The following is a 27,722-nucleotide window of genomic DNA, read 5'->3' on the forward strand; positions in this document are numbered from 1 at the left end:
ACTCATAAAACTGCGTATTATTTAAAAAGTTGCAACATGTGTCCTACCTGTGGGGAAAAGGCAGAACTACAACGCTGCAATGAATTAGCTCCAGAGTTGTTCCAGTTCACTGCTTGAGCTGACTGCCACTCCAAAACGGTGTTCATACTATCCTGACTGAAAGCTTCTTCATCGTGGATTTCAGGCACCTACAAAACAGTTGCAAGTATACAGCAAGTGTCCAGCAACAATCCCTAATATCAGTGAACGATTCAAGCTTTGCAGTCTGTCCCTTCCAATGTATGGATATATTGCTTCATTTTAGTTATTGCATTCAAGATTTCTGTCTTGTGACAACTGATTATCTTCTACAGATCAAGGAACATCAAAGGTCAAGGTAAATTTATTACCAAAAATTTATTACATGTACATGTAAATCTGATTCTAAATGTCACTACCCTGAGATTCATTTGCTTGCAGGCATTCACTGTAGAACAAATACAATAGAATCAATGAAAAACTACACAAACTGTGCAAATACAAAAAAAAAGCAAATAAATAATACTGAGAGCGCAAGTTCTACAGTCCTTGAACGTGGATCCATAGGTGTGGGATCAGTTCCGTGCGGAGGTGAGTGAATTATCAAAGCTGTTTCAGGAGCCTGATGGTTGAAGGGTAATAAAGGTTCCTGAAACTGGAGGTTCCTGTACCTCCTTCCCAATGGCAGCAGCATGGCCTGGATGGTGGGGGTCCTCAACGATGAATGCTGCTTTCTTGCGGCTGCTCACCTTGTCTTTGTGCTCAAAAGGTGGAAGGGCTTTACCTGTGATGGAGTGGGCTGTACCCATTACTTTTTGTATGCTCTTCCATGCAGAATGAATATGACCCTCCTTTTATTCCTTGTGTTTTGCATTCAAACTAAAAGCACCTTCAGAGCATTCTGTGCCATTAACAAGAAAGGCCCTTAAAATTGTTCACTCAACTTTTGTGGTAGTTAAAAACCCAATCATGTGTTCATTTATAACTTGTGTCTTTTTAATGCTCTATATGCAACATACTAAAAATATTAATCATTTGTTTAGGTACTTACATCAGTGTCAGAGGCATCACAGTCAAAAGCTTCTTGTGTGCGCTGCGACCTTTCAAAATTTCTTTGATACTTGCACTCCACCTCTGAATCATAATCATTTGAATCCCTCATGGTGGACATACCACTGTCAAAGCAGCTTTCGGATAAGCTCTCAACCTCGCAGCTGCCTCTGCGCATGGGATCACACACGGCAAGCGACTCATAGTCTTCACCTTGGTAAGAGGATCTGGATGACCTATCGAAGCAAACTGCTGTTTGTCACTGTGAGTGGAGTTTAGAGTTGGTAGATTTAGACTCTTTAAGGCAACCCAAGCACCCCTCGGAAGGAATCGTAGGGATATTCTATGCCACGGGCTCCAATGTGTTTAATAACTCTAGAAGGATAAGCCATTTCTGAGCTCAGCTAAATACTTAACAGATTAGCCTTCTTCAGATTTGGTTCCAAAGTGTTTGAATCACTGATGCAATCAGATAGATATCTACATGAAATGAAGATATTTCTTGTATTTTAATATCTAGCTGTGGTGTGGTTATTAAAAACTTTCTGATAAAAGAAAAACATTTGAAATAATTCATACCGGGTTAGAGGATGCTAGGGTCACAACATAGAAGGAATTACCATTGTTAAGTGCCATTCCTACCAAACATTGAAGTCTCCCAGATACTACCCATGTTATGATTCATGATTGACTTTCTCATATACTAATCATAAACCAACTTCTAAGATAAATGTCAATGCCACTTGTTAAGCAGGTAAATTTTTAGTCTGCTCCAGATTCAATTATTGAATTTGACAACTTTCAGAATGTTTCTCACTTCTCATTTTATCTTAATTATGTACACAAAATATAGCAGAGAGGTAGACGTTAATCCATTTACAATAAGGGGAATGGGAGTCAATGCAATTTGTTGCCAAAATGTACATCACCTTTTGACCTACTAAATACATTCCGTGACCACTTTATTAGGTATTCCTTCTTTTCTAGTCATAATAAACTGTCTCGGCCCAAAATGACTATTTATTCATTTTCACAGATGCTGCCCGACCTGCTGAGTTCCTCTAGCCTTTTGTGTGTTGCACTTGCTTGTAATGGCAAATGTCTAATCAGCCAATCATGTGACACCAACTCAACGCATGAAAACATACAGACATGGTCAAGATGTTCAGTTGTTCAGACTAAACATCAGAATGAGGAAGAAATGTGATCTAAGTCTCTTCGAACATAGAATGATTGTTGGTGCCAGATGGGGTGGTTTGAGTATCTCAGAAACTGCTGATCTCCTGGGATTTCCATGCAGAGCAGCCCCTAGAGTTAACAGAGAATGGTGCCAAAAAAAACGTCAGTGTGTGGCTATTCTGTGGCCATAAACAGTTTGTTAATAGGAGAGGTCAAAGGCCAGGCTGATTCAAGCCAACAGGAAGGTGACAGTAACTCAAATAACCATGTGTTAGAACCGAGGTTTGCAGAAGGGCATCTCTGAATGCACAACTTGTCAAACCTTCAAGTGGATGGGCTACAGCAGCAGAAGACCATGAACATACAATCAGTGGCCACTTTATGAGGTAAAGAAGGTACCAAATAAAGTGGCCACTGGGTATTAATCTGGCTTTCTTGGGATATTCATAGTGCTGGGATTTTCATAGTATAATTAAGTTTCCAGTTTCCCCATTTAGTTTAAAAGGAACATGGGAAATAGAACCCAGTGAGCAGGTGTCAAAATGATGAAGTTTAATTTTCTGACATTATACTTCATTTGCTAGAAGCTTCCCTTCCCACCTATTCATGTCCCTTTGAAAACCCCTTCCCACCCCACCTTCACAACTTAAATGCCTAACCCACCTTTGTGTCAGAAACAAACTTAGCAGTGTTAGATTTGGTCCCCTCCTCCAAGTCATTTATGCAAACTGTAAAAATTTAACAGTCTGCGTGGCACTCATTACATCTAGCCAACTAAGAAAAAAGCATTTAGCCTAACGCTTTCCTGTGTGACGTCCAAACTTCCATCCAATCAAATGTTACTTTCTACATTGTGATCTTTATTTTCCATAATAGCCTTGATTGCCATTCAGGTCATCCACCTTTATAACCCACTGGTCTTTCAAGAGAAAATTGTGATGTGTGAAGATGTTCACCTGTCATATAACATAGGAGAAGAATGACACTCATTGAGTCTTGGGCTACTCCTTAATGCAGCAGATCCTGGTGATGAACTTGTAGCACGCTGCAATACAAAAAAAAATATTATTTGTACGTAACAGTATTTTAATGTGAAACTGCTGGGTTCACCTGTTAAAGTTTCTATCACTTAAAAAGCAATTACATGGACAAATGGGTTAGCTTTGCCTTCTTGTAGAGATCCTTCAGTTCAACTGGTTTCTTTCTGACAGCTCAAACAGCCTCAAGAGTACCTTTGCTACTTCAAGTCCATTTAAGAACAAAGGAAAATCATGTTCACAGCACATTGGGAGCCAATCTGATGCAGGCAGTCCCTGAGTTACAAATGTCCGACTTACGGACAACTTGTACTTACAAACCGAGGAAGGAGAATGCTGTCTGCCATTTTAAGTCGTTGCCGTTGACACTGTGTTGAGTGTTTAACTCTGCATTTCGCTTAAATTTTTCTTAGTAAGATTCACCCTGACCACGCGCACCGCCCCACCCTGGTTCCGGTCGACTGGCGGCACAGTGAGATCAGCGCCAGGCTCGAGAACGAAGGTTCCCGAGTTCAATCTAGTGACAGACCGCTCCCGTGCCGAGTTGATGTTGATCCAGTGACCCCCGTGCCATCCATGCTGGGTTGATGTCGAGTTCACAACTCAACCTCATAAAAAAAAACACTGCCACCTCCAGTTTAAATTCCCACGCGGAATATTTTGGATGATCAAATACCCAAGCCCAGCACAGCCCCCACTTGTCCCATTCAGCCTGTCTCAGTGCAGTGGTCCTTAGGACCCAGCGGACCTCGGGAGCTGGCGCAGCTCGGGACCCGCCGCCTGCAGTGTTTCTGTTCCGTTGATGGGAAGCGATCACGATTGAAAATAAAGTGGAAATAATAAAGCGTTTGGAAAGAGGTGAAAAGCCATCAGTCATTGGAAAAGCGTTAGGCTACAGTCAGTCAACAATCAGAACAATTTTAAAGGATAACAGATAAAGTGAGAATAATGGAGCGAGTGAAAGGCCATGTCCTGATGAAAGCTACAATTACTAGTAAGCAACGCAGTGGTTTAATTATTGGAATACATATGTTTCTTAAGTGTTTTATATGCATAGAAAGGTAAAATATATACTATATACTAAATCAAACATTTGACTAACTGACGCTAAATAATATTAGATGTACGGACTCAGGAACGGAACTCATACGTAACCCGGGCACTGCCTGCAATTTAAACAAAAGCTGCAAGAGAGTTGACTCAAGAACAAACTAGAAAATTACAAACAATATGATAGATGCATCTTAAGATGAAGTTAGACTAAAAAGGGAGATCTGCATTTCTATAGGACCATAAAACATAGAAACTGAATTAGGCTATTTGGCCCATCAAATTCGCTCCATCATTCCATCTGGCAGATTGATTATCCCTCTCAACCCCATTCTTGTGCCTTCTCCTGTGACGTTTGCCACCCTGACTAATCAAGAACCTTTCAACCTCAGCTTTAAGTATACCCGATGACTTGAACTCTACATCTGTACATGGCAATGAATGCCACAGATTCACCATCTTCTGGCTAAAGAAATTCCTCATCTCTGTTCTAAAAGGACAGAAAATAGTCTGGTCAGCAACTCTTCCATCAATACTAGTATCTTTCCTGTAATACCATGGGCTCTTATCTTGTTAAGCTGCCTCAAGTGCAGTCTCTTACGAGATTGTGACATCTGGTCCTGGACTCCCCCACTAGAGGAAACATCCTCTTCATGTCCACTCTATGTAGGCCTTTCAATATTTGATAGGCGTCAATGAGATTCTCCCCACTCCACCCAAATTTTCTACATTCCAGTGAGTAGAGGCCTAGGGCCATCAAATACTCCTCATACATTAGACCTTTCAATCCCAGAATCATTCTTGTGAACCTCCTCTGGACACTTTCCATACCAGCACATCTTTTCTTAAACAAAGGACTCAAAACTGCTCAGGATATTCCAAGTGCAGTCTGACCAACACCTTTTAAAACCTCACCATTATATTCTTGCTTTTATATGTTAGTCCTCTTGAATTGAATGCTAAAGTACCATTTGCCTTCCTTATCACTGATTCAATCTGCTAGTTATCCTTTAGGGAATCCTGCACGAGGACTCCCCAATCTCTCGACGCCTGATTTTTGAATGTTCTTCCCATTTAGAAAATAGTCTATGCCTTTATTGCTTTGACTAAAGTGCATGCCCAAACACTTCCCAACACTGTATCCCATCTGCCACTTCTCTGCCAATTTTTTTTTAATATGTCTACATCCTTCCTTAGACTCCCTGCTTCCTCAACCCTACCTACCCCTCCACCTATCTTCGTATTGTCCACAAACCTGGCCATACCATCATCAATTCTGTCATCCAAATCATTGACATATAATACTGGGCACCAACCAGAAAGGGTCCCCTTTATTCCCAATTGTTGCCTCCTCCTAGTCAGCAACTCTTTCATCCATGCTAGTATCTTTCCTGTAATAACATGGGCTCTTATCTTGTTAAGCAGCCTCAAGAGCAGCAGCCTTCTGAAAAGCAAAGTAAACAACATCCACAGACTCTTCTTTGTCTATCCTGCCTGTTATTTCCTCAAAAAATTCCAGCAGGTTTGTCATGCAAGGAAATCATGCTGACTTTGGCCTATTTTATCAAGTGCCTTCAAGGACTCCAACATAATGTATTCATTACACAACACCCAATCCAGAACTGCCTTTCTCCTTGTGGGCTCAACTATAAGCTAATCTAAAAAGTCACATAGTAAACATTCTAGAAATTCTCTCTCTTGGGATCCAACACCAAACAAATTTTCCCAATCTTTCTGGATATCGACATCCCCTACGGCTATCATAACATTGTCCTTTTACAAACCTTTTTCTATTTCCTATTGTAACTTGCACTAGCATCCTGGCTGCTGCTTGATGGCAATTTCATAGCATAATTCATTTCTCAGGACAGCCCAAAGTGCCACACTGTCAATGCATCAAAGATGGCAATAACTTGTCTGCAGCAAGTTTTGATAGTCTCGATAGAGTAAACTATTGGTAGAGCAATAACAGATCTTTATTACACCTTAAGACATAGGAGCACAATTTGGCCATATGCCCTGTCAACTTTGATCTTTTACCTCGACTTGAGCAGTCAGCTGGAGCCTCAAAGTCAGTGAAGTACAGCAGCAACACAAGCCTTTGACCCACTGAGTCTGAGCCAACCATCAGGCACCCCTTTTTGAATTAATCCCAACTCTGGCCCATTTTATTCTCCCCACGATGCCATCAACTCCCCAGATAATCCTACTCAATGAACTCTGGGGGCAATTTACAGGAAGCCATTTAATGTTCTGTGCCACAAATTCCTAGGATGCAGGAAGAAACCCTGGCTGGAGAATATGAAAGACAGAAGTTCAGGTCATGGCTGCAGCTGGATCACTGGAGTAATGAAGCAGCAGTTCTACTGTTCAATGTTATATTTCATCTGGAAAACCATTTGGAGCAATCCAAGAATGTACAGAACTGGTTCCAAAGACAACAGTTAGGACACAGTTCTAAACACAAGTGACTCTGCATATGTTGGTCATATTGAGCAACACAAACAAACTGTACATTTCTGATTTGGTTTGAGCTATCGCCCATGTTGTCACGTGAAGCTAATACCTGCAGGAAGAATGCAGAATGGGCAGACCAGGCGCAGCGCACAATGCTGATTTGATGCAAATATTGCTATTTTAGAGCTCAACAATGGAGCTCCCAGCAGGTGCTTAACAATGGCAAAGGAACAAATACTCACAAGGAGGAGGACTAATCAGCTTGATCACTACCACTTGTCTTCAGATTTTTTTTCATTTACTCTTGAATCAAGAGTTTAGTGTTTAGTGTTTCTAACACTGAAGTTTCTGAAGTTGACTGAAGGAGTTTTGCCAGGAGTTGAGGTTTACTTCAACTCTTTCCCAACAGTCAGATCTGGCTACATTAGTAACCACATAATGCAAAACATTATGACTGGGAAAATGGAACAAAGCTAATCGAGGAGAGGAAAAAATGTATGTGCAAATAACTCTCAGCAGGAGACCACTGTATATTCATCCAGTACCTTCAGCGATTAATTCTGAATTTCAGCAAGCAACAATGCTCAAGGCATCCATAGCAATAATATTGCCCTAGCCAAAAAGTATACTGAACTGTAATTGGGGGGCAGGAGGAGTGAAGGGAGGAGGGGTGTCAAGAATCACTTTGAAAACATTACTACAGACATTAACTGCAACAAGACAGGTTTCTTCCACGATGAGGCTGTAAGTATTTGGAAATTAAATTGGATTGCCATCTACTACTGAAAAAAAAATGGAGTTTATACATTGTCAAGGATTTCAAGAGCATAGAAAACACAACTTGCTAAATTACTAGAGCAACTGATGGAGGGCGAGGCATTTTCACAGGCATTTCAGGCTTTGCTGGCACCTTAGGTGTGGACTTTGTGTGTAATTATTGACCTTGAATGCAAAAAAAACCACCAAACTTGTGATACCACAAAAGATCACGCCTCCTGTAGATGGAGGACTACATCCACCAAGGTCTCCAATGTTGCATTTGAAAACAAGAAGCTCACTTTCTCATGGTATCTTATTGCCCTTCTAGTACAATTACCTCCAAAGTAACCAACGCAACACACTTTCGAGAGTGCGGGCACGATTCAGTAGAGCAAGCTAGTTTAACATGCTACCATTTGATGCCAAGAGCCGCCAGTACTGTCTGGAAGTGCATATCATCACAGTAGCCTTGCAACATGAATTGCTCCCAGCCTGCAATTGACTGAACAGACACAAGATAATCATGCATAATGACCCTTACATCTGTTCCTTGGCACTATCCAATTTGGCCTCAACATCTGCAGAAACTGTCCTTCACTGCAACATCGGTCATGACTGATGTGCTGAACTAGGGGAGACAGCTGAAATTCCTAGCTTAAACACAAGAGATTCTGCAGATACTGGAAACCTTGAGCAATACATACAAAATGCTGGAGGAACTCAGCAGGTCAGGCAGGATCAAGAGAGGGGATTAAACAGCCAACATTAGGACTGAGTCACTTCACTGTTTAACCCTGTTTATTCCCAGTGTTGCCTGACTTGCTGAGTTCCTCCAGAATTTTGTGTGTGTGTTGCTGAACTCTCTTATGCACCTGTTTGAGACACATGTTGACACTCAAAGGAAAAGGCATATAAAGCAATGCTTACAAATGCAAATCTTGGAGGTAAACAAAGACAATCTGTTAGGTTAACTAGAGTGTGCTTCATACCCAGATAACAATCTACCACAATCCATTTATACACTTCAGTTCAATACTCACCAGAGATCTATTATATTTGCTCAAGCTGCTTTCAAGAGCAGAGCGCAGCCCATCATTACTGTCATGTAGTTTTCGATTAGCAGATCTGTTTTTTTAAAAAAGAAAACACTTATAACGACCAGATATTACAAATTAATATAATATTAACACCTTACAAAATATTGAAATTTCACATTATATAACAAGGCAGATCGAGACAAAAACTCTACCAATATACTCAGAATAAAATGTGATTTCAAATCCACTTATATTTACAATTACTGATGCAAACAAAATTATAATAATTAATAGATATGTCGGGGGGGGAGAGGGAGCTTTCAACACAGAAAAAAAGGAGTAAAAATGGCAGCTTGTCTTGGCTTGATTACAACAGAATCTAGATGAACTGGAGAAGCAGGAAAGGAAGAGCACAGGGGTTCCCAACCTGGGTCCACAAACCTTTTGCTTAATGGTATTGGTCCATGGCATAAAAAACGGTTGGGAACACCAGGAATAAGCAGATGGATTTTTAGCTCAGACAATGTTGCCTTTTGCTAAGTTAAAGCCTTGAAGTACAAAATACTCAACTATGTCTGTAAAGAATTAACAATTAATTATTATATAGTAATTAAAAACATAATTACTGAAGCATTTCAATTTGTCGTGTTAGGTTGTCTCTATCCTCTGTATACTCTCTGACCACATCATGGTCCCTGCAATAGAAGTAAACAGTGTTAGATGAGAGTTAAAACACTTTGTACACAAAGCTACACCGGGCACATAAAACAGGTATTTCTAGTCTTCTTACCTTTCTAAATTCAAACTTTGATCCATAAAATCACTTTTCAGAGCGTCTACTTCACTCTGCAGCAACATTATTTCTGTTTGTGCTTCAAGTAGCTCTTTCCTCAGCTTATCATTTTCCTAGAGAAAGAAAACAAGCATTAATCAGCTTTCACTGCATTACACTGCATTTCACTGCACTACTACTAGTAGTTCCCCGGATAAAGTCAGGAGATGTTGAATAGGTCCTACACTAGAGGACAACCTTAAACCTATTGAAAGGAGATGGATCAGAGACTCAAGACTCAGCTACAGAATCAGCTCATTTACAGTAAGAGACATATTAAGGTACAAAACACAAAACCTTGCCTCACGACACCCACTGCTTGGACACCATGGGAACAACTAGTTCCCAATAGCACAACAAGGCTTCCACCCAACTTGTGGCACAAGTCAAACTATTCTTAATACTGGGAATAATATTGTAAGCATGACTAATTTTTGATGGGAAGTGTATGCACTGCAGATCACAATGCTATTTGATACTGTTAATTTAATGTGATGGCGTTGGCATCAAATGCCACATAACACAAAATCTCCTGCCCAAATGATACAGTTGTTATTCAAATAGAGAAATTCAAAGTTAATGACAGTCTCCCTCCATTTATATGAATTTGTGTACAGTCCCACATCAACGATGCCACATCATAATGAACCCGAATGTCAAATTGAAATTCAATCTGAATAAATGCATATGCTCTAAACAAATGTCAGATGAAACCCTCAGCAGCAGAAACAACCTCCCACCAGTTACTTTGACAAGGTTACCTTAAAAATCCATTCTTCCGCGATTACAAAGTAACAAGGAGAATTTCTTGCTTTATACACAGCGTTCTGGACAGGCTGCTGGAGAGGCAGGAGGTTAAAGGCAGAGTGCTTGGGAGGGGGAAAGAATAGCTCATGAGGGGAGACTTGATAGAGGGATATAAAATTATGATGGGTATAGATAGAGTGAATGCAAGCAGGCTTTTTGCACTGAGGCTAGGGGAGAAAAAAAACCCCAGAGGACATGGGTTAATGGTGAAGGGGGTAAAGTTTAAAGGGAACATGGGGGGGGGGGTCTTTACACAGAGAGTGGTGGGAGTGTGGAATGAGCTGCCAGATGAAGTGGTAAATGCAGGCTCACTTTTAACATTTAAGAAAAACTTGGATAGGTACGTGGATGAGAGGTGTATGGAGGGATATGATCCAGGTGGGACTAGGCAGAAAAATGGCTCAGCAAAGCCAAGAAGGGCCAAAAGGCCTGTTTCTGTACTGTAAATGTTCTATGGTTCTACTAGGCTGCCATATCTATTCAGAGGCTTTGGGCAGCATTTATTAACCCAAACCCCAACAGCTCCTGTGAAATGTTGCAAACTCCAGCCATAATAAAGCACATGATACTGTCCAATCAGGGAAGGCCAAGATCAACAATGACTCAGGCCAGTTCCAGGCTGAAGGTGGAGATACCGGCAAGACCTTTTGTTTACAGAACCCCATTACATTACAAGAGGATCGTAGATACCCTCTACTCTGCAAGGGCTGAATGAATAATGTTCTCCTTCAGAGTGAACAAGGCAGTTTTCAGCAACATTCTACAGCACAGAATGCTATTTAATGCATGCACATTACAACTCAACCAGGTCAGCTTGTTACTGTGCTGCAATTAAAAGGGGTTCCAGTTCCTCAAAAGGCAGAGCAAGCATGGGAGTCTGCGTTCAGTACACCGACAGCAATTCTGCAGCAGTTAACTGTGCCACCTGCACAATAAGAATGATAGAAAGCATTCCTATGCTTGGTTTTTCACCAGAATAAAAGAGTAAATTATTGGAGGAAGTGATAAAGCAACTTTAAGAAGTTGAAAATTTTGGAAAAAGAAAAAAATGTTGACAATAGAATACATATCCAGGATTTCTTGCGATGTAGCAACGGTGGTGTGGGAATGCACACAAATTCAAATAGATGGACGGAGAATCTCATTAACTTTGAATTTATGTATTTGAATAACGGCTCTGTTCCACTTGGGCTACAGAGTTTGTGCAATGTGGCATTTGAAGATGTCTTGAATTTCTGTACTTTAAATTAATAAATCTTACAGTATCACTGTCAATTTCACAGAAGTGACCAAAATTAGTAATTTATTTTCCTTAAGAATTAGGCATCCAAATAATCAAAATTTTCTGCAATTACAATATTAAAGTGACACTGTGCATATTGTTCAAAAAATTCAAAAGCAGCTGCAATTTCACATACAAAGAATTTATTTAGAACAGGGGTTCCAAACCTTGTTTATACAATGGACCAATACCACTAAGTGAGGAGTCCATGGACCCCAGCTTTTGAACCCCTGATTCCAAATAAAAAGCAATTATTGTCATTCTCATGTTAAATATTTGTCATGAAAAATTGTCAAGCAATATTTCTTGGCCAATGATGCATCTGGATATGAACTTAATAGTGTCCTCCTCTGTGTGATGCCCCCCTTGTGCTACTGGGAAATTTGGTCCACAGTATCTGAGGAGAAGTCATTACGTGCTCTCAGAACAACCAAAGTTGATTTGACTATCTCTGTGATTTAAAGCTAACATCCCAGAGCAGATTCCAATCCATCCTTGGGAACCCTGATCTGAAGGTTATTGGGGTCTCCCTACCTTCTGTCTAAGACCCCTTTCAGAGTCGATGCCTCCAGAAGACACGGTACATCATTAAAGACCCCTCACACCCTCTCCATGAACTGTCTGTTCTGCTGCCATCAGCTAAACGTTATAGGAGCATCAAAACTAAAACCACAAGGCTACTAAACAGCTTCCTCCCACAGGCAGTCAGACTGCTAAATAGCTACTCTAACCTGACTCTACTTTGGACACTTTTAACTTGCACTGGACACTTATAACTTGTTTTTAACTGACATGTGGCTGTTGTGTTTTACTATTTATTGTTATGTTTATTATTTAGTGTTGCGTTTGTTATGTTATGATTGCACTGCTCCTGGGAAACGCTGTCTCATTCTGCCCTGCAGAGCTGATGTACGGTTAGAATGACAAAAAAGTTTTTGAATCTTGAATTTAGGAGGATATTAACATCCATTACTACACACTTCCAGGCTTCTCAGCCAAGCCTCTACACAACCACCACGGCATTTATCCATGACCCAACTTGCAACTGCAAGGCCACTCCAATATGCAACCACATTTTCAAATTATTTCTTGTTTTCCTTCAAAGAGAAAAAAACAGGTGTGCCCAGAGATCCTACTCAAACTGCCACAGTATACAAATGCCAAATAGAAATTCTTTTCTACTTCTTTTCAGTTGAATGCTGCTGAAAGCTTTAGGACAAATCTGTAGAAATTGTTTTACTTACTAGGGTGAAATCATTTATTTTTCTTTTTAATGCAATGCTTTCATCCTTTGAACCATCTGATCTGAATTGTTCTTCTAACTGTAAGAAATAAAAACACAATTCAGGTTCTCTCATCATGATAAAGAAAGCATAATGGCAAGTGATTTTTATACAAAAGCTCACTATGTCCAACTTCATATGTCCAAAAAAGGCAAAATAAAAATCCTTAAAACCATGTCTATGTGCACTATGATCAGGGCAAGGACTTTCGTCTGGTTTAAGGTACTCTAGCATGAAACATCCAAGCCAAACCTGCCTGGACTTAGGGACTGTACCACCTGCAGACTTGCAGGCTGGTACTGCACATACCAAGAGTCAGGAAAGTTGTCACATCCAGGTACAACAACACACACAAAATGCTGGTAGAACACAGAAGGCTAGGCAGCATCTAAAGGGAGAAGCGATGTCAACGTTTCAGGCCAAGGCCCTTCGTCAGGACTAACCGAAAGGAAAGATAGTAAGAGATTTGAAAGTAGAGGGGGGAGGGGGAAATGTGAAATGATAGAAGACCGGAGGGGGTGGGATGAAGCTAACAGCTGGAAAGGTGATTGGCGAAAGTGATACAGAGCTGGAGAAGGGAAAGGATCATGGGATGGGAGGCCTCAGGAGAAAGAAGGGGGGCGGGGAAGCACCAGAGGGAGATGGAGAACAGGCAAACAACTAAATACGTCAGGGATGGGGTAAGAAGGGGAGGAGGGGCATTAACGGCAGTTAGAGAAGTCAATGTTCATGCCATCAGGTTGGAGGCTACCCAGCCGGTACATAAGGTGTTGTTCCTCCAACCTGAGTTTGGATTCATTTTGACAGTAAAGGAGGCCATGGATAGACATATCAGAATGGGAATGGGACGTGGAATTAAAATGTGTGGCCACTGGGAGATCCTGCTTTTTCTGGCGGACCAAGCATAGGTGTTCAGCGAAACGGTCTCCCAGTCTGTGTCGGGTCTCACCAATATATAAAAGGCCACACCGGGAGCACCGGACGCAGTACACCACACCAGCCGACTCACAGGTGAAGTGTCGCCTCACTTGGAAGGACTGTCTGGGGCCCTGAATGATGGTGAGGGAGGAAGTGTAAGGGCAGGTGTAGCACTTGTTCCGTTTACAAGGATAAGTGCCAGGAGGGAGATCGGTGGGAAGGGATGGGGGGGACGAGTGGACAAGGGAGTCACTTAGGGAGCGATCCCTGCGAAAAGCAGAAAGGGGGGGGAGGAAAAAATGTGTTTGATAGTGGGATCCCGTTGGAGGTGGCGGAAGTTACGGAGAATTATATGTTGGACCTGGAGGCTGGTGGGGTGGTAGGTAAGGGCAAGGGGAACCCTATCCCGAGTGGGGTGGCGGGTGGATGGGGTGAGGGCAGATGTGCGGGAAGTGGGAGAGATGCGTTTGAGAGCAGAGTTGATGGTGGACGAAGGGAAGCCCCTTTGTTTAAAAAAGGAAGACATCTCCTTCGTCCTGGAAAGAAAAGCCTCATCCTGAGAGCAGATGCGGTGGAGACGGAGGAATTGTGAGAAGGGGATAGCCTTTTTGCAAGAGACAGGGTGGGAAGAGGAATAGTCCAGGTAGCTGTGAGAGTCTGTAGGTTTATAGTAGATATCAGTAGATAGGCCGACTCCAGAGATGGAGACAGAAAGATCAAGAAAGGGGAGGGAGGTGTTGGAAATGGACCAGGTAACTTTGAGGGCTGGGTTAAAGTTGGAGGCAAAGTTAATGAAGTCGAGGAGCTCAGCATGCGTGCAGGAGGCAGCACCAATGCAGTCATCGATGTAGTGAAGGAAAAGAGGGGGGTGGATACCGGTATAGCCTTGGAACATGGACTGTTCCACAAAGCCAACAAAAAGGCAGGCATAACTGGGACCCATATGGGTGCCCATGGCTACACCCTTGGTTTGGAGGAAGTGGGAGGAGCTAAAGGAGAAATTATTGAGAGTGAGAACTAATTCCACTAGATGGAGGAGAGTGGTGGTAGAGGGGATTTAGTTAGGTCTGGAATCCAAAAAAAACTGAAGAGCTTCGAGACCATCTCGGTGGGGATGGAGGTATATAGGGACTGGACGTCCATGGTGAAAATAAGACAGAGGGGGACAGGGAACTTAAAATCATCGAAAAAATTCAAAGCATGAGAAGTTTCATGAACAAAGGTGGGAAGAGATTGAACAAAGGAGGATAAGACAGTGTCAAGGTATGCAGAAATGAGTTCAGTGGGGCAGGAGCAAGCTGAGACAATAGGTCTACCTGGACAGGCAGGTCTGTGGATCTTGGGTAGGAGGTAGAAACGGGAAGTGCCGGGTGTGGGAACTATGAGGTTGGTGGCAGTGGATGGGAGATCCCCAGAGCTAATAAGGTTGGTGATGGTATTGGAGACATTGGCCTGGTGCTCCTTAGTGGGGTCATGTTCAAGGGGTAAATAAGAGGTGTTATCAGAGAGCTGTCACTGTGCCTCAGCCAGGTAGAGGTCAGTATGCCAGACAACAACAGCTCCCCGCCTTATCAGCAGGTTTTATAGTGAGGTTGGGATTGGTGCGGAGGGAGCGGAGAGCAGAACATTCGGAAGGAGTGAGGTTGGAATTGGAACAGGGTGTGGTGAAGTCAAGACGGTTGATGTCCCGTCCGCAACTAGCAATAAAGAGATCCAGAGCAGGCAGAAGACCAGAGTGGGGTGTCCGTGAAGAGGAGGAGGGTTGAAGACGGGAGAAGGGGTAATCGGTGAGGTTAGGAGAGTCCTTGTCCAAGCTTGGAGACGGAGCCGGCGGAAGAAGAGTTCAGCGTCATGGCATACGTGGAGCTCACTGAGGTGTGGGCGAAGGGGGACAAAGCTGAGGCCCTTGATGAGGACAGAGCACTCTGCCTCAGGTCGGAGGGAATGGTGAAGACCCGGCACGGATGAGAGATGGGATCAGAGTGGGGAGGGAGGCTGGTTGTGTCAGTGGAGAGGGGAGGGTTGGGGTGAGAGGAAGATGGAGCTTCTGAGGGCCCAGGAGCTGACGATGGGATCTGAGGGAGAGGGGATTGCAGAGTGCTGGTGGGGGAAGGGGAGACGGGAGACACAATCGCGGCATGTGAAGACCCGGCCTGGAGTTCAAGGCTGGAGTCGCAGTCAGTGGTTGCGCAATCGCTTTGAAACTGTCCATGGTTGTTGGAACCCGCGTTGATGGCGCTGGAGTCCAGATTTTCAAAAAACCCCTGGGTCACTGGGGCCGCCGAGATTGATGGCCGAGGCCAATCAATGGCCGTTGGAACCCGCGTTGATGGTGCTGGAGTCCAGATTTTCAAAAAACCCCTGGGTCACTGGGGCCGCCGAGATTGATGGCCGAGGCCAATCAATGGCCGTTGGAACCCGCGTTGATGGTGCTGGAGTCCAGATTTTCAAAAAACCCCTGGGTCACTGGGGCCGCCGAGATTGATGGCCGAGGCCAATCAATGGCCGTTGGAACCCGCGTTGATGGTGCTTAGTTACCAGCAAGAGGTACAATTATGCCGTGAACGGTTGCCCGTTATTCATTTAATTAAATGTCCCAGGACAACACAGTGGCAAAAGGTCTGCATGCTTTTGCACCTGGGAACTTGTAGAAGGGTAAATATATATCTTAAGAACTATTAACTACTTAAAGAACTTTGCAGTTTGCAGATTGTGACCAGGTCAAACAAAAGAGGTTAAGGAACCGATTTCTATACTAGAGCAGAATTCATGAGGGCAATAGCAAATAGGACTTGGGCTAAAATAAAACAATTAAAAATGTAAAAACAGACATGGACATACACATATTGTACAGCTCCACAATATCTGTAAATAAAAAAAAACAGATAATAGCTCCTCTAACCCCCATCATCCCAATAGCAACATTGCTATCCCAAGTCACGATCAGAATATAGTATGTGTATGTCCTGTAATAAATGATCAGCCTAACTAGAAGGCATTTGATCAGTGAAGACAGAGACTTAAAAAAAACAAAGAGAGTTAAACTTTGCAAAATGTAGGAATAACCCAGACTTCCAGGATATCTATACAAATTTCACAACCTCTCCCCCTCTCTACAAACCCAGACCGTTGCAACATGCAAAACTTCCACCCAGCCTCAACAGCCATACTGTCAATGAAATTTATCCAATTCTTCTCCAATTTCTTATCCAAAAACATCTGGCTTATTAGCTCACTGCTTCAATGAGGAAACTACACAGGGAGTAAATATATTTCTGGTACCTTGGGCCACAAATAGCAGGATTAATTCAAATTCCATTTCTTGTACCAAGAGAAACTCCTAAATTCTCTACTACACTTCTCACAATATGTTTCTTAATTTTTTGCAAAAAAACAAAAAAAACTCAACTTTAAACTTGGTGCAGATATTATTACAGTGTCAGCTTTAGAGATGATCCTTACCTTTTTCAGTTTTGTAACTGTTAGCTGAAGTTCATTTATATTAGCATCATACTGATGTTGTAGACTAACAAGAGTCAACTCTGCTTTTCTTTGTTCCTGCAAGTACAGTTAAATGACTCCATCTTTATCAACATATATACATAAAACACTATCCCTTTCAAACTAAGAAGTTCTTCTATAAACTTCTGTTGGTACTGCTTCCAATTCAACTAAATCAGTGAAGCAAATTACACCTTTACTTCTCTTAAGAATAGGCTTTACAAGAAAGAACTTGTTAGATACATGACATGGCAAAAATTACAAGACAAACCAGGAACAACAACAAATCCCACCTACCAACCCCTTCCCAAACTCTCAACACTCTTGCATTACTCTAAGTGATTGGATCCCATTACCCTTAAAATTTGTTTAATTTTTGGGGGGATTGTGTACCTTTGAACAACAAAAATCTGCAAAAGAGTTTTTACATGAAACATCCATCTCCTCAGAGAATGACGGGAACAATTCATCTTTTTACTCCTCACTATAAGCATGTCTAGCTTAAATAATTTCATGTGTTTGCGTGGACAGAGAGGAAAAAAGGAGATTCAAGTCCTTACGCAACGGACGTAACTTGAACTGAACAAGCAAGTAAAAAGATCACATACTAACACATACTGCCACCCAGTTATAACTAGAAAGAGTCACTCCTCAATAAATGCTATACTTGTACAAGATTTTCTGTTTAGAATCGAGCAACTCTCTGAAGGGGTTTGGTAGTAGTCATTACTGGATGCACAACCGAAATCTGATCAAGAGACATGAGCCCGAATTCCACTATGGAAGATGGGAAATTTGATCTCAAGTAATTAAATTAGTAAATTGTAAATTAAGGAAAAAGAAGCATGAAACTGTCAGATCAGTGTAAACACCCAACAAAGTGCTTTACTAATGATCTCAGGGAAGCAAATCTGACATTTTTGCTTGCTCGGTCTCCAAACTCACCAATGTAGTCAACTCTTTAACTGCAATTAATTTTAGCTTTAGGATTTCCACATCCCATGAGCAAATTGAAAACAGAATCCAAGACTGAGCATAATACATTTTTAAACATATAACTCTCACTAACAAAATCAACATTTATTGCACAGCTACAACTGATGTGAATGGTTTCAAGAACTAGTAATTTTGCTAAGGATTTAAAGTCATGCAAAAACATTAGTTAAACAGGAAAAAAACCAAAAAAATTGTAGTTTCACAGTTACCACTAATGATACCTCCTCCCCACCCCCAGTTTGTTTGCTTAATTGAGTTTAAAATTGCTCAACTCTGGTTCATAAGTACTAACCATACTAGTTCTCTCACAGTCATTATTCTAGAGAGCCTTATTACTCAAAGATTCATTAAAAGCTTCTCCTGAAAAACCAATTAACTATAAACTGGTCAGTTTAACTCTAGTGGGAAAGCTTATTGAGTTTTTATAAAGCACTTGCTCACAACTTAACTATTGCCTCGAGTTCCGGCTGCTACACTCTAAGAAAGATATGAAGGTGTTGGTAATTGACAAAGACAATCCAACAATGGCACATTTCATTTCAATGTGGATAAGCCAAAGCAGCAACGGTTCTCTTTTGGAAGAGAGGTGTTTTAAGAGAGGCTGACAGCCACGTTTAAAGTCACGAAAAGCATAGACAGAGTAAGAAAAAACAATTGGAAAAGGGAATGAAAGTGATTAGCAAAAGAACTGAAAGTGACTCAGGGATTTCAAAAGAAATCGTGTATGATTAAGATCTGGCATCTCCAGCTAGGGTAGAGTGACTGTATTAAAAAATAGAACTGCATAGATACATGATAAAGAAAGTATGTGTAGATGGTGGGAGAGGGCAGGAGAGTAGACAACTAGAATGTTCTTGCATAGAACCAGTGCCTGCTCAGTCGACTGAATGGCTATCTTCTCTTCTACACTACTCCTGATGCAAATATGATACTCATAGCATCAAGGTCCAAAACCAACAAAATAGCAGATAATGGTGTTCTCTAGAAAATGAGATTTTATACTTGAGTGTAACACTATCCCAAGTGGGTAAGACTCAAAGGATGATTCATGTGCATGTTGGCTCCAATGATATCATCAGGACATAGCTGTACACTTGAAATAACAACCGAAAATGAAGGCTTTAAGTAAAAATTTAACATCAAAATGGTTAATGGATTAGCTTTCCCACCACTGCCATGTTGTAATGTTTACCATTGAAAACAACAAAGATTGTAAAATACAAGTATGAAATATATTTTCAGATTTTCTATGAAAAAGCAACATCCGAAACAATGTGAACTACAGCACCTAACATGTCATTTTCAACGACAGTTACTATAAGGCTCACTAAGAGGGATTTTAACACTAAGGAAGTGAACATTTTTCCATTTCAGACACTCAGTGTCAACACCAATCAATTCTAAATTAGATTTAACATAGCCAGATGCAGAACAAGGACTTTCAGTTCTGAAATTCCACCAAGGGATAAACCATAAATCCCTTTAGAATTGCCTCCTCCAATAACTTTGAGAAGGTTGTAACCAATTTGTTTTAAACATAAAATGAGATCCTATTGTCATCTTGGGCCTGTAGTACTATGCTTCAGCAAGTTAGAATTTCATAGCAAATGATTTCCATTATTCACAGAATACAGCTCATGAACTCATTTACAAAGCACAGCAGCATTTCCCACTTCATTATCTGCATAGCAACCAAGGTAGAGAGCATTGATTGCCATTGAATGAAATTCATATTGGTTCCACAACAGGTAAGAAATCCATTCTGTCAGCTCACCACTGGGTGAAGCTGAAATTGGCTCTTGATAGGATACTTGATACTTCGGCATTTGTTTTAGAGATTTTTCTTGAATAGCTGCCTTTCTTATCCTATTTTATAAAATGTTTTACTGCAAATGATATCATCAAGAAAATATGGAAACCTTAAGATCTTACCTCCTTTTGGCACTCCTGAACAGCATTCTTTATTTTTTGATCCATATCCTCCTCAAGCTCACTCAGCTGTTGTGCAGCTTCGTCCTGCGTCCTGAAACAGAAATGCCGATGCAACAGCAACCATTACTTTTCATTATCAAGTCTGTAGAGATTAAAAATGCAGCAAGAGAAGACCATCTTATCTGCTATTTGGATTCTGATCCCAAGAAACTATCTAATTAAATACCAAAAAAAAAGCAGATGAACTTTAAATATCGATTATCAGCTTTTAAAAAGTTAGGAATTGACCATTTTTCTCATTTATAAGGACAAAAGATGGCGTCAGTCCAAATGAGGCAGTCCAAGAAATGGTCTTTAAGGGGGTACTGTGAATAAATGGAGGAGAGTTTTCAATCTCTAGACCAGAGTCTACATTGCAACATTAGAATCAGCAGTATAGAAGCAGAAGTTGCCAAAACCAGTTAAAAACAGGGGCAATTTTAGAACTGAAGTTATAGAGATAAGCAAAAAGGAGTGCTAAAAATATCAAAAAACAGAAATAATCCATTTAGCCCACCAAGTGTCTAGAACACTAAGAGGTACTGTTACATACCCGTGGGTATCTTGTACCTGTCACTTGACCATGACGTAACTGAAGCTGTACTGGAGATGAGGTAATGGTCTTGTGATGGGGGAGTGATGTCATTTTCCCGCCAGTGAGAGGTCATGTGATAGATTTTTCAACTGGGTATAAAAGGAGAACCCCACCCTGTGACGTGGGCAGTCCGTGGTTGAATTCGGTAGTGACTCCATACTGCTGCGTATTCTGATGTTATGACGCAGTTCAAAGTGGAGTTTTACTTTCTGCCTTAAGTCAAGGGTTACTGCCGGCGGTTTTGCCATAATACCACCAGTCCAGTCATTGGAGAATGAAGATTTGAAGTTTGGGAAGTTAAAGATCAAGGAAAGTTGATTTCAACGGTAAAGCAGGTTCGACCTTGTTTGATTCTCATTCCGAAGGAATTAGTCAGCTATGCCCACTATAACCCCTGTTCTTCCAGAAGAATAGAGGGTTGGGTAAAGTTTTGCCAAAGAAAGGTCAGTGCCTTTAAGCAGTTTATTTCCTTCGATTGTAAATCCTCCGGGAAAAGCATACTGATGCTGGGAACAGCAGTAACACGACGTCAAAGAGAATTTAAATTGTTTCAAGAAGTCTCTCCCAAGCGACTGGGTAAGACTTTGGACTTTCACATTACTACTTTTAAAAACTATTTTTGCATCACCGCTTTAAGAAATGTTTTCGCATTCTCGCTTTAAGAACTGTTCAAGCTGCTGCATAGCAGTTGACTTCAGTTAAATTAGTTATTTGTTTACTTTCGGGTTTTTTTTAGCAGTGTTTAATAAACGTTTATTTGTTATAAAAAAAACCTGCCTCAATTATATATTCATTGTTGCTGATTTGTGACAGTACAGATACACATTTCCCTATAGTGTCACAGGTAGACCGGAGGGTGAAGACAGCTTTTGGGCACACTGGCTGTCATCAAATCAAAAAAAAAATCTAATCAAGTTTAATTATCATTTAAACCATACATAGATACAGCTGGACGAGGCAGTGTTCCTCTGGGGCTAAGATGCAAAATTCAAAATAGCAAACAAATATGGAAATATAGCGACTAACGTAATCAAAATAGCGAGCAAAGGATCACATTCACACAAAATAAAAGATACATATAGTCCAAGACCCTGAGCAACAAAGTCTGGCAATCGATGATGCAGCCCCCCCAACAGTGTCCAGACACACACAACCCAGCCTGTCATTCCACTGCTCAACCCCGGGGAGCCACACCGACGGGACAGGCCCCAGCCGAGCTCAGATGCCAAGCTTTCACATCGCTCACCTGGTCTGCAGCAGCAAGCAAACCAGAGGCCTGAGGCCTAGTTCTCACTACAACTGAGGCTACACGGCTCCCATGTCGACTGCCCCTCCACCAGAAAAGGGCAATGGGCCTGCAGCAACATACATTAACACTGTCCAACAGAGACTTGCGATCGCAAGTGAAATGTCCGAGACAATCTCCCACAGTTATACCGCACCAACTCCAACGCTTCCGAGTAGCGAGCAGCAACACGGTCCACAGCCAGGTCAGCTCCTCTGAACACAAACCAGCTCCTCCGATATCCCGAACAGCTCCTTCTCCACATCCCCGCCTCGGACAGCTACTCCAATCAACAAGCAGCTCACTGATGAAGTAGCCCTACAGTACCCGATGTTCCTGGAGTAGAAATGCCCTTGGATTGTAGAAAAAACTAACTTTACAAAGAAAAAAGGCACCTTTGGTTGACCCCAAGAGGCCACCACTTTCACACGGGCCTTCATCTTACTGGAATCAGTCAGAAATTGGGATATCACGTTGTAATTATACAAGATGTTAGAGAGGCAATATTTGGAATAGTGATTCAGTTTCATTCACCCTATATAAGAAAAATGAGATTAAACTGGAAAGGAAGCAGTGGCGATGTACGAGGATGTTCCTAGTGTAGTATTGATGTGACTCGGACTCCACCGCAGATTGAACAACCACATTTATTCAACAGACCTCCATTTTCTTAACCCCCCATTCTGACGTCATTATCACTCTGTCCTACAAATACTCACACAGTACATTACATTCTCCTTCTCAAGATTTTTTTTACAACACTGAATTACCAAAACAATGCCTTTCTTACATTGCAACAGCCATGACATAAACTAAAAAAAAATCTTAACTTCTTATACTGTATTCTACATTGTATCTTACAATACTAACAGCAGTATATTTTCTTTTACTAACATAGACTAATAAACCGTTTATTTCACACTTTGGAACTTATAACGTGTGTCTTTGCCTCAAACTGTGTGAGACTGTAGGTAGACCTAGTCTCTGTATCTAGCTGGAAGTTTGACTTGTCTCCCAGACCGTGTGCGATACAACTGTGGCTGTGCTTGTCCTTCATCAGAGTCAGTCTCTCGAATGACCTCTGTGTCTTTGCGGTCTGCATTCCCACCTCGGTCGGCCTGCGCCAAACCTTCATCTTCATTGCGTCGTGGGGTTTTGTCGCGCCCCTCACTCTTGGTGTCGTTTGTTTCCATGTCTGTATCTGTGGAAATGTCCTGTGTATCTGTACGTGGAAACTCCCTCTCACCTGTCTTCAGCAGATGCTTCCTGTTCCTCCTGTAGACTCTTCCATCCGGCGTACGAACTATGAAGGATCTTGGTTGCTGATGCCTGTTCACAACCACAGCTGGCTGACAAGTGTCTCCTCTCTGTACTCTGACATTTTCACCTGTATGCAGATCTGGCAACTGTCTTGTATGTCTGTCATAGTAGCTCTTTTGCTTTATTTGCTCGTACTTTAGCTTGTCATGTACTTGAGCATTACTTTCAGGAGTCAGTGGAGTTGCGGATGTTGGCAGTTCAGACGATGTCCCATCAACAGCTGCACAGGAGAGAACCCCACACCCTCAATCGGTGTGTTGCGGTATTCAAGCAGAGCAATGTACGGGTCACTGTTGTTGCTTTGTGCCTTCTTGAGCATGTTCTTGACAGTTTGTACAGTTCTCTCTGCTCGTCCATTAGACTAAGCGTGCCCAGGGCTGGAAGTAACATGTTGAAATTCCCAGCTTTCTGAAAACTCTCTAAACTCACCACTGGCATATTGTGGACCATTGTCACTGACGACTATATCTGCAATACCATGTCTTGCGAATGTCGACTTCATTGCAGTAATGACACCTTGACTGGACGTGTTATTTAACTTGGTGATCTCCGGATATTATGAATAGTAGTCCACAAGAAGCGGATACCCTGCACCATTGTAGTGAAAGAGATCTGTGCCAATCTTCTCCCGTGGTCTTCCTGGTAGTGGATGAGGAAACAAACGCTCTCTTGGATTGCTGTTTTTGTTTTCATTACAGACGGCACACTGAGACACAATGTCCTCTATCTGAGTTGACATACCTGGCCAATAGAGAATATCCCTTGCTCTTTCTTTACATTTCACTATCCCCAGGTGTGACTCATGAATTCTGTCGAGCATCTCCTGTCTCATTTGATTTGGTACGATGAGTTTTGCCACTTTGAACATTAGTCCTGATGCATAGCTGATTTCCTCTTTAAATGTCCAGTACTTCTGTATTTCTTTTGGAACATCTTTTCTTTCTGTTGGCCATCCATTCATTGTAATGTTTCTTAGCATTTGCATTTCAGGATCATCTGCAGTCGCTTTCCTGAACATGTTCGACTTCTCCTCAGAGATGGGTAGCTGAGGTGTAATCCAGTTGACCTCCAGCTCTCTTCCTAGCAGCTCTTCCTTTCGGGTGGTGGTAGCTGCACCACAGCCCTGACCGTTGCATTATCTGGTCTTAGCCCATCAGCGCTGAGTATGTGACCTATGTATTTGATCTCTGTAGTTCTGATCTTACATTTACTTTTGTTCAGTTTTAGGTTGTACTCACGTGCTCTCTCCAGGAGCTTCCTCAGTCTCTGATCATGTTCCTCAATTGTGTCACCCCATATCAGTAAATCATCAATGATGTTGACCACCCCGTCCAGGCCTTCAATCATTTGTGCCACGGACCACTGGAATACCTCTGATGCAGAAGAAATCCCGAAGGGTAGACGCAGGAAACGATATCTCCCTATGGGCGTGTGGAAAGTGCATAATTTGGAACTTTCCTCATCCAGCTTGATCTGCCAGAAACATTGATTTGCGTCTAATACTGAAAAGTATTTCACATTAGGCATGCGGGAGACAATCTCTTCAACTGTGAGCAGCGGTCAGTGCTCTCTTTCAATGGCTCGGTTGAGATCTTGTGGATCCATGCAAGTCCTCATCTTTCTTTCTGTGACCACTGTCACCATACTATTCACCCAGTTGGTCGGTTCAATTTGTCTTGTTATGACTCCCATCTGTTCCATTCTATGTAGGTCCTCCACTACTCGATCCCTGAGAGCTACTGGAGTCTTTCTCGGGGCATGCATGACTGGTGCAACAGTTGGATCAATCTGGATATGTTGTTTCCCTGGTAAACATCCTAATCCAGAAAACAAGTCAGCAAAGTCTTTGAGAATGTCATTTTCTTTTTCAACACCATAGATTCACTTCACCAGGCCTAGCTTTGTGCATGTTGCTTTGCCCAGTATTGCTGGAACATGTTGCTGTGCTATCTCAAACTCGATCTTGTGTTTTTGTCCTTTGTACACACAGGTGAGTGTTTTCTTTCCCAATGGCGCTGTCTTGTGGCTGAAATATGCAACAAGCTTGCAGGTGGATTTTCTCAGTCTTCCTGATGTCCAGTGAGTTGAATGTTTCTGCTGACATTACATTGCACTTCGCCCCAGTGTCACGTTGCCCCAGCTTAAATGTCACATTCCTCCTGTTTATCATCAGATCTCGAGTCCAATCATCTTCATCCTCCATCTCTGCATTGTCAATATTCTTGATGCATATCTCCACTTCAGCTGTGCCAATGAACATGTCACTGTTATCCTCAATCTGTTCCACAGCATGCACTTTCCTTGCGTGCTCCTGTGATTTGCACATCTTGTAATGTGATTGTTTTCTGCATAATTTGCATGTCTGACCAAAGGCTGGACATTTTCTGTATCCATGTTTATAACCACATCTGTTGCAGTTAACTTCCTTTTGATCATCCTGTGGAGCTGGCTTTGTCCTACTCTTGTCAGTTTTCAGAGTTTTTATTTTGCGCACTTCAATCTCTTCATGAGCACTTTAACCAGACTTGACGTGATCTCGCTGGCACGGCAAACATCAATCACCTTTTCTAATGTAAGCTCCGCCTCTCTCAACAGCCTGCCTCTCACATGATCATCTCGTATGCCTCATACAATCCTGTCGTGTATTAAAGAGTCATGCAGTTGCCTAAACTCACAGTTTTTTGCCTTGTTCTTCAAATCTGTTACATAGGTGTCTATGGTCTCTGTCGGTCCTAGAGCCCTCGTAAAAAAAACAATAAGTGTCGGATGTACGGTAGGTTTTTTCTCGGTTCGCAGTAATCTTGAAACTTTCTCTTCAACATTTCAATTTTATCTTGCTCATCATCTTGGAAGACAAAGGTGTTGCAAACCTTTATCACCTCTGCCCCCGGCACATGCAGAAACGTAGCACATCGCACTTTCTCCGTCTTTTCAGCTACGCCGCCAGCGGTGCAAGACAGCTCAAACTGCTGGATCCATACCTTCCAGTTCTCAGCAAGATTACCTCATAGGCTTAAATTTGATTGTGGCTGTAACAGTGACATCTTTTACTCCTTTTTTTCCCCTCACAACCACTTCTGACACCATGTAATATTGATGTGACTCAGGCACCGCTGTAGATTGAACAACCACGTTTTATTCAACAGACCTCCATTTTCTTAACCCCCGTTCTGATGTCATACTCACTCTGACCTACAAATACTCACACAGTACACTACACCTAGGACTCGAGGCACCAAGTTACGGAGAGATGGGACTTCTTTCATTGGAGCATGGGAGAATAAGAAGTGATCTTACAGAGATGTATCGTTATGAAGGGCATAAACAGGATGAAAATACGCCTCCTTTTTCCCCAGGGTTGGGAAAACAAGAACTAGAGAACGTAAGCTTAAGGCGAGAGGGCAGAGATTTCATAGGAACCCGAGGAGCAACGTTTCCCCACACAGAGAGTATTCAGAATATGGAATGACACACACAAAATGCCAGAGGAACTCACACCTATGGAGAGGAACAAGCAAACAGAATATGGAATTAACTGCCCGAGGAAGTGGTTGAGCCAGGTACAAAAACATTTAAAAAGAACTGGTTGGGCTGCAGGACCTGTTCAGTGTTATATGATCCTAATACAAATGGGTGCTTGATAGAAGGCACAGATTTAATGTCATTTTATCATTTCTACACACCTGTTGACCCTCCTTGGATTGTGCGTTTCAACACACTAGGAGCAATTACAGCAGGTAATTAACATACAAACCTAGACGACTTTGGGATGCAGGAAAGTATCAAGTCAGAGCACCTAGGGTGGGGGTCGGCAACCCGCGGCTCCGGAGCCGCATGCGACTCTTTCATCTCTGTGCTGCAGCTCCCTGTGGCTTTGGAAAATAAATGATGCGTATTTAATTAAAATGTATTTTATGTTAGTTATGTTAGTTTTTGAAATGTAATTCTAAATTTGAAGAATATGGTGATCTTGTACAATCTAAGTAAAACGTTGTGGCGACCCATTTCCTGGCACATCCGAACCGGTTCACAATTAGCCAGCGTTCAGGCTAAGGGAGATAGCCTACGGGGGTTTGTGAGTACGTGTCTTTTGGAGCATCCGCGCCCATGGGGGGGCGGGTTGAGGGAGGCTTAAAAGCAAGGCTGTTTAGTTCGAATAAAGTTATCTTTGACTGCAGTTTACTGACTGCATGTAGCACACCGCTACAACGTGTTTTTATCGCTGGCTGTCCAGAGGGGAGGTGCTGAAACGCTCTGTCGCGTGTCTAGAAGAAGTGAAAACTTTCCTGGGCAGCAAAGGGCTCACCTTTCCTGAGCTGGAACAGCCAAAGTAGCTGGAAAAGCT

The 27,722-nt window shown here is 42.1% G+C and overlaps 1 protein-coding gene across 2 annotated transcripts in view; it reads right to left on the bottom strand.

The window, feature by feature from the left end:
* Window positions 1-27,722, bottom strand: part of rasef (RAS and EF-hand domain containing) — an 83,319-nt gene that overhangs the window by 28,840 nt on the left and 26,757 nt on the right. For both annotated transcript variants that reach the window (XM_059969791.1, XM_059969792.1), the window contains exons 3-11: window positions 20,139-20,229; window positions 17,172-17,267; window positions 12,753-12,830; window positions 9,378-9,493; window positions 9,214-9,282; window positions 8,591-8,675; window positions 3,204-3,292; window positions 1,070-1,304; window positions 48-188 (exon numbers count right to left, since the gene is read on the bottom strand). In XM_059969791.1, coding sequence (XP_059825774.1) covers window positions 48-188; window positions 1,070-1,304; window positions 3,204-3,292; window positions 8,591-8,675; window positions 9,214-9,282; window positions 9,378-9,493; window positions 12,753-12,830; window positions 17,172-17,267; window positions 20,139-20,229 — 1,000 coding nt within the window. The remainder of the gene's footprint in view (window positions 1-47; window positions 189-1,069; window positions 1,305-3,203; window positions 3,293-8,590; window positions 8,676-9,213; window positions 9,283-9,377; window positions 9,494-12,752; window positions 12,831-17,171; window positions 17,268-20,138; window positions 20,230-27,722) is intronic.

The sequence above is a fragment of the Hypanus sabinus genome, chromosome 5 (genome assembly GCF_030144855.1).
Source record: "Hypanus sabinus isolate sHypSab1 chromosome 5, sHypSab1.hap1, whole genome shotgun sequence".
Classification (NCBI taxonomy): domain Eukaryota; kingdom Metazoa; phylum Chordata; class Chondrichthyes; order Myliobatiformes; family Dasyatidae; genus Hypanus; species Hypanus sabinus.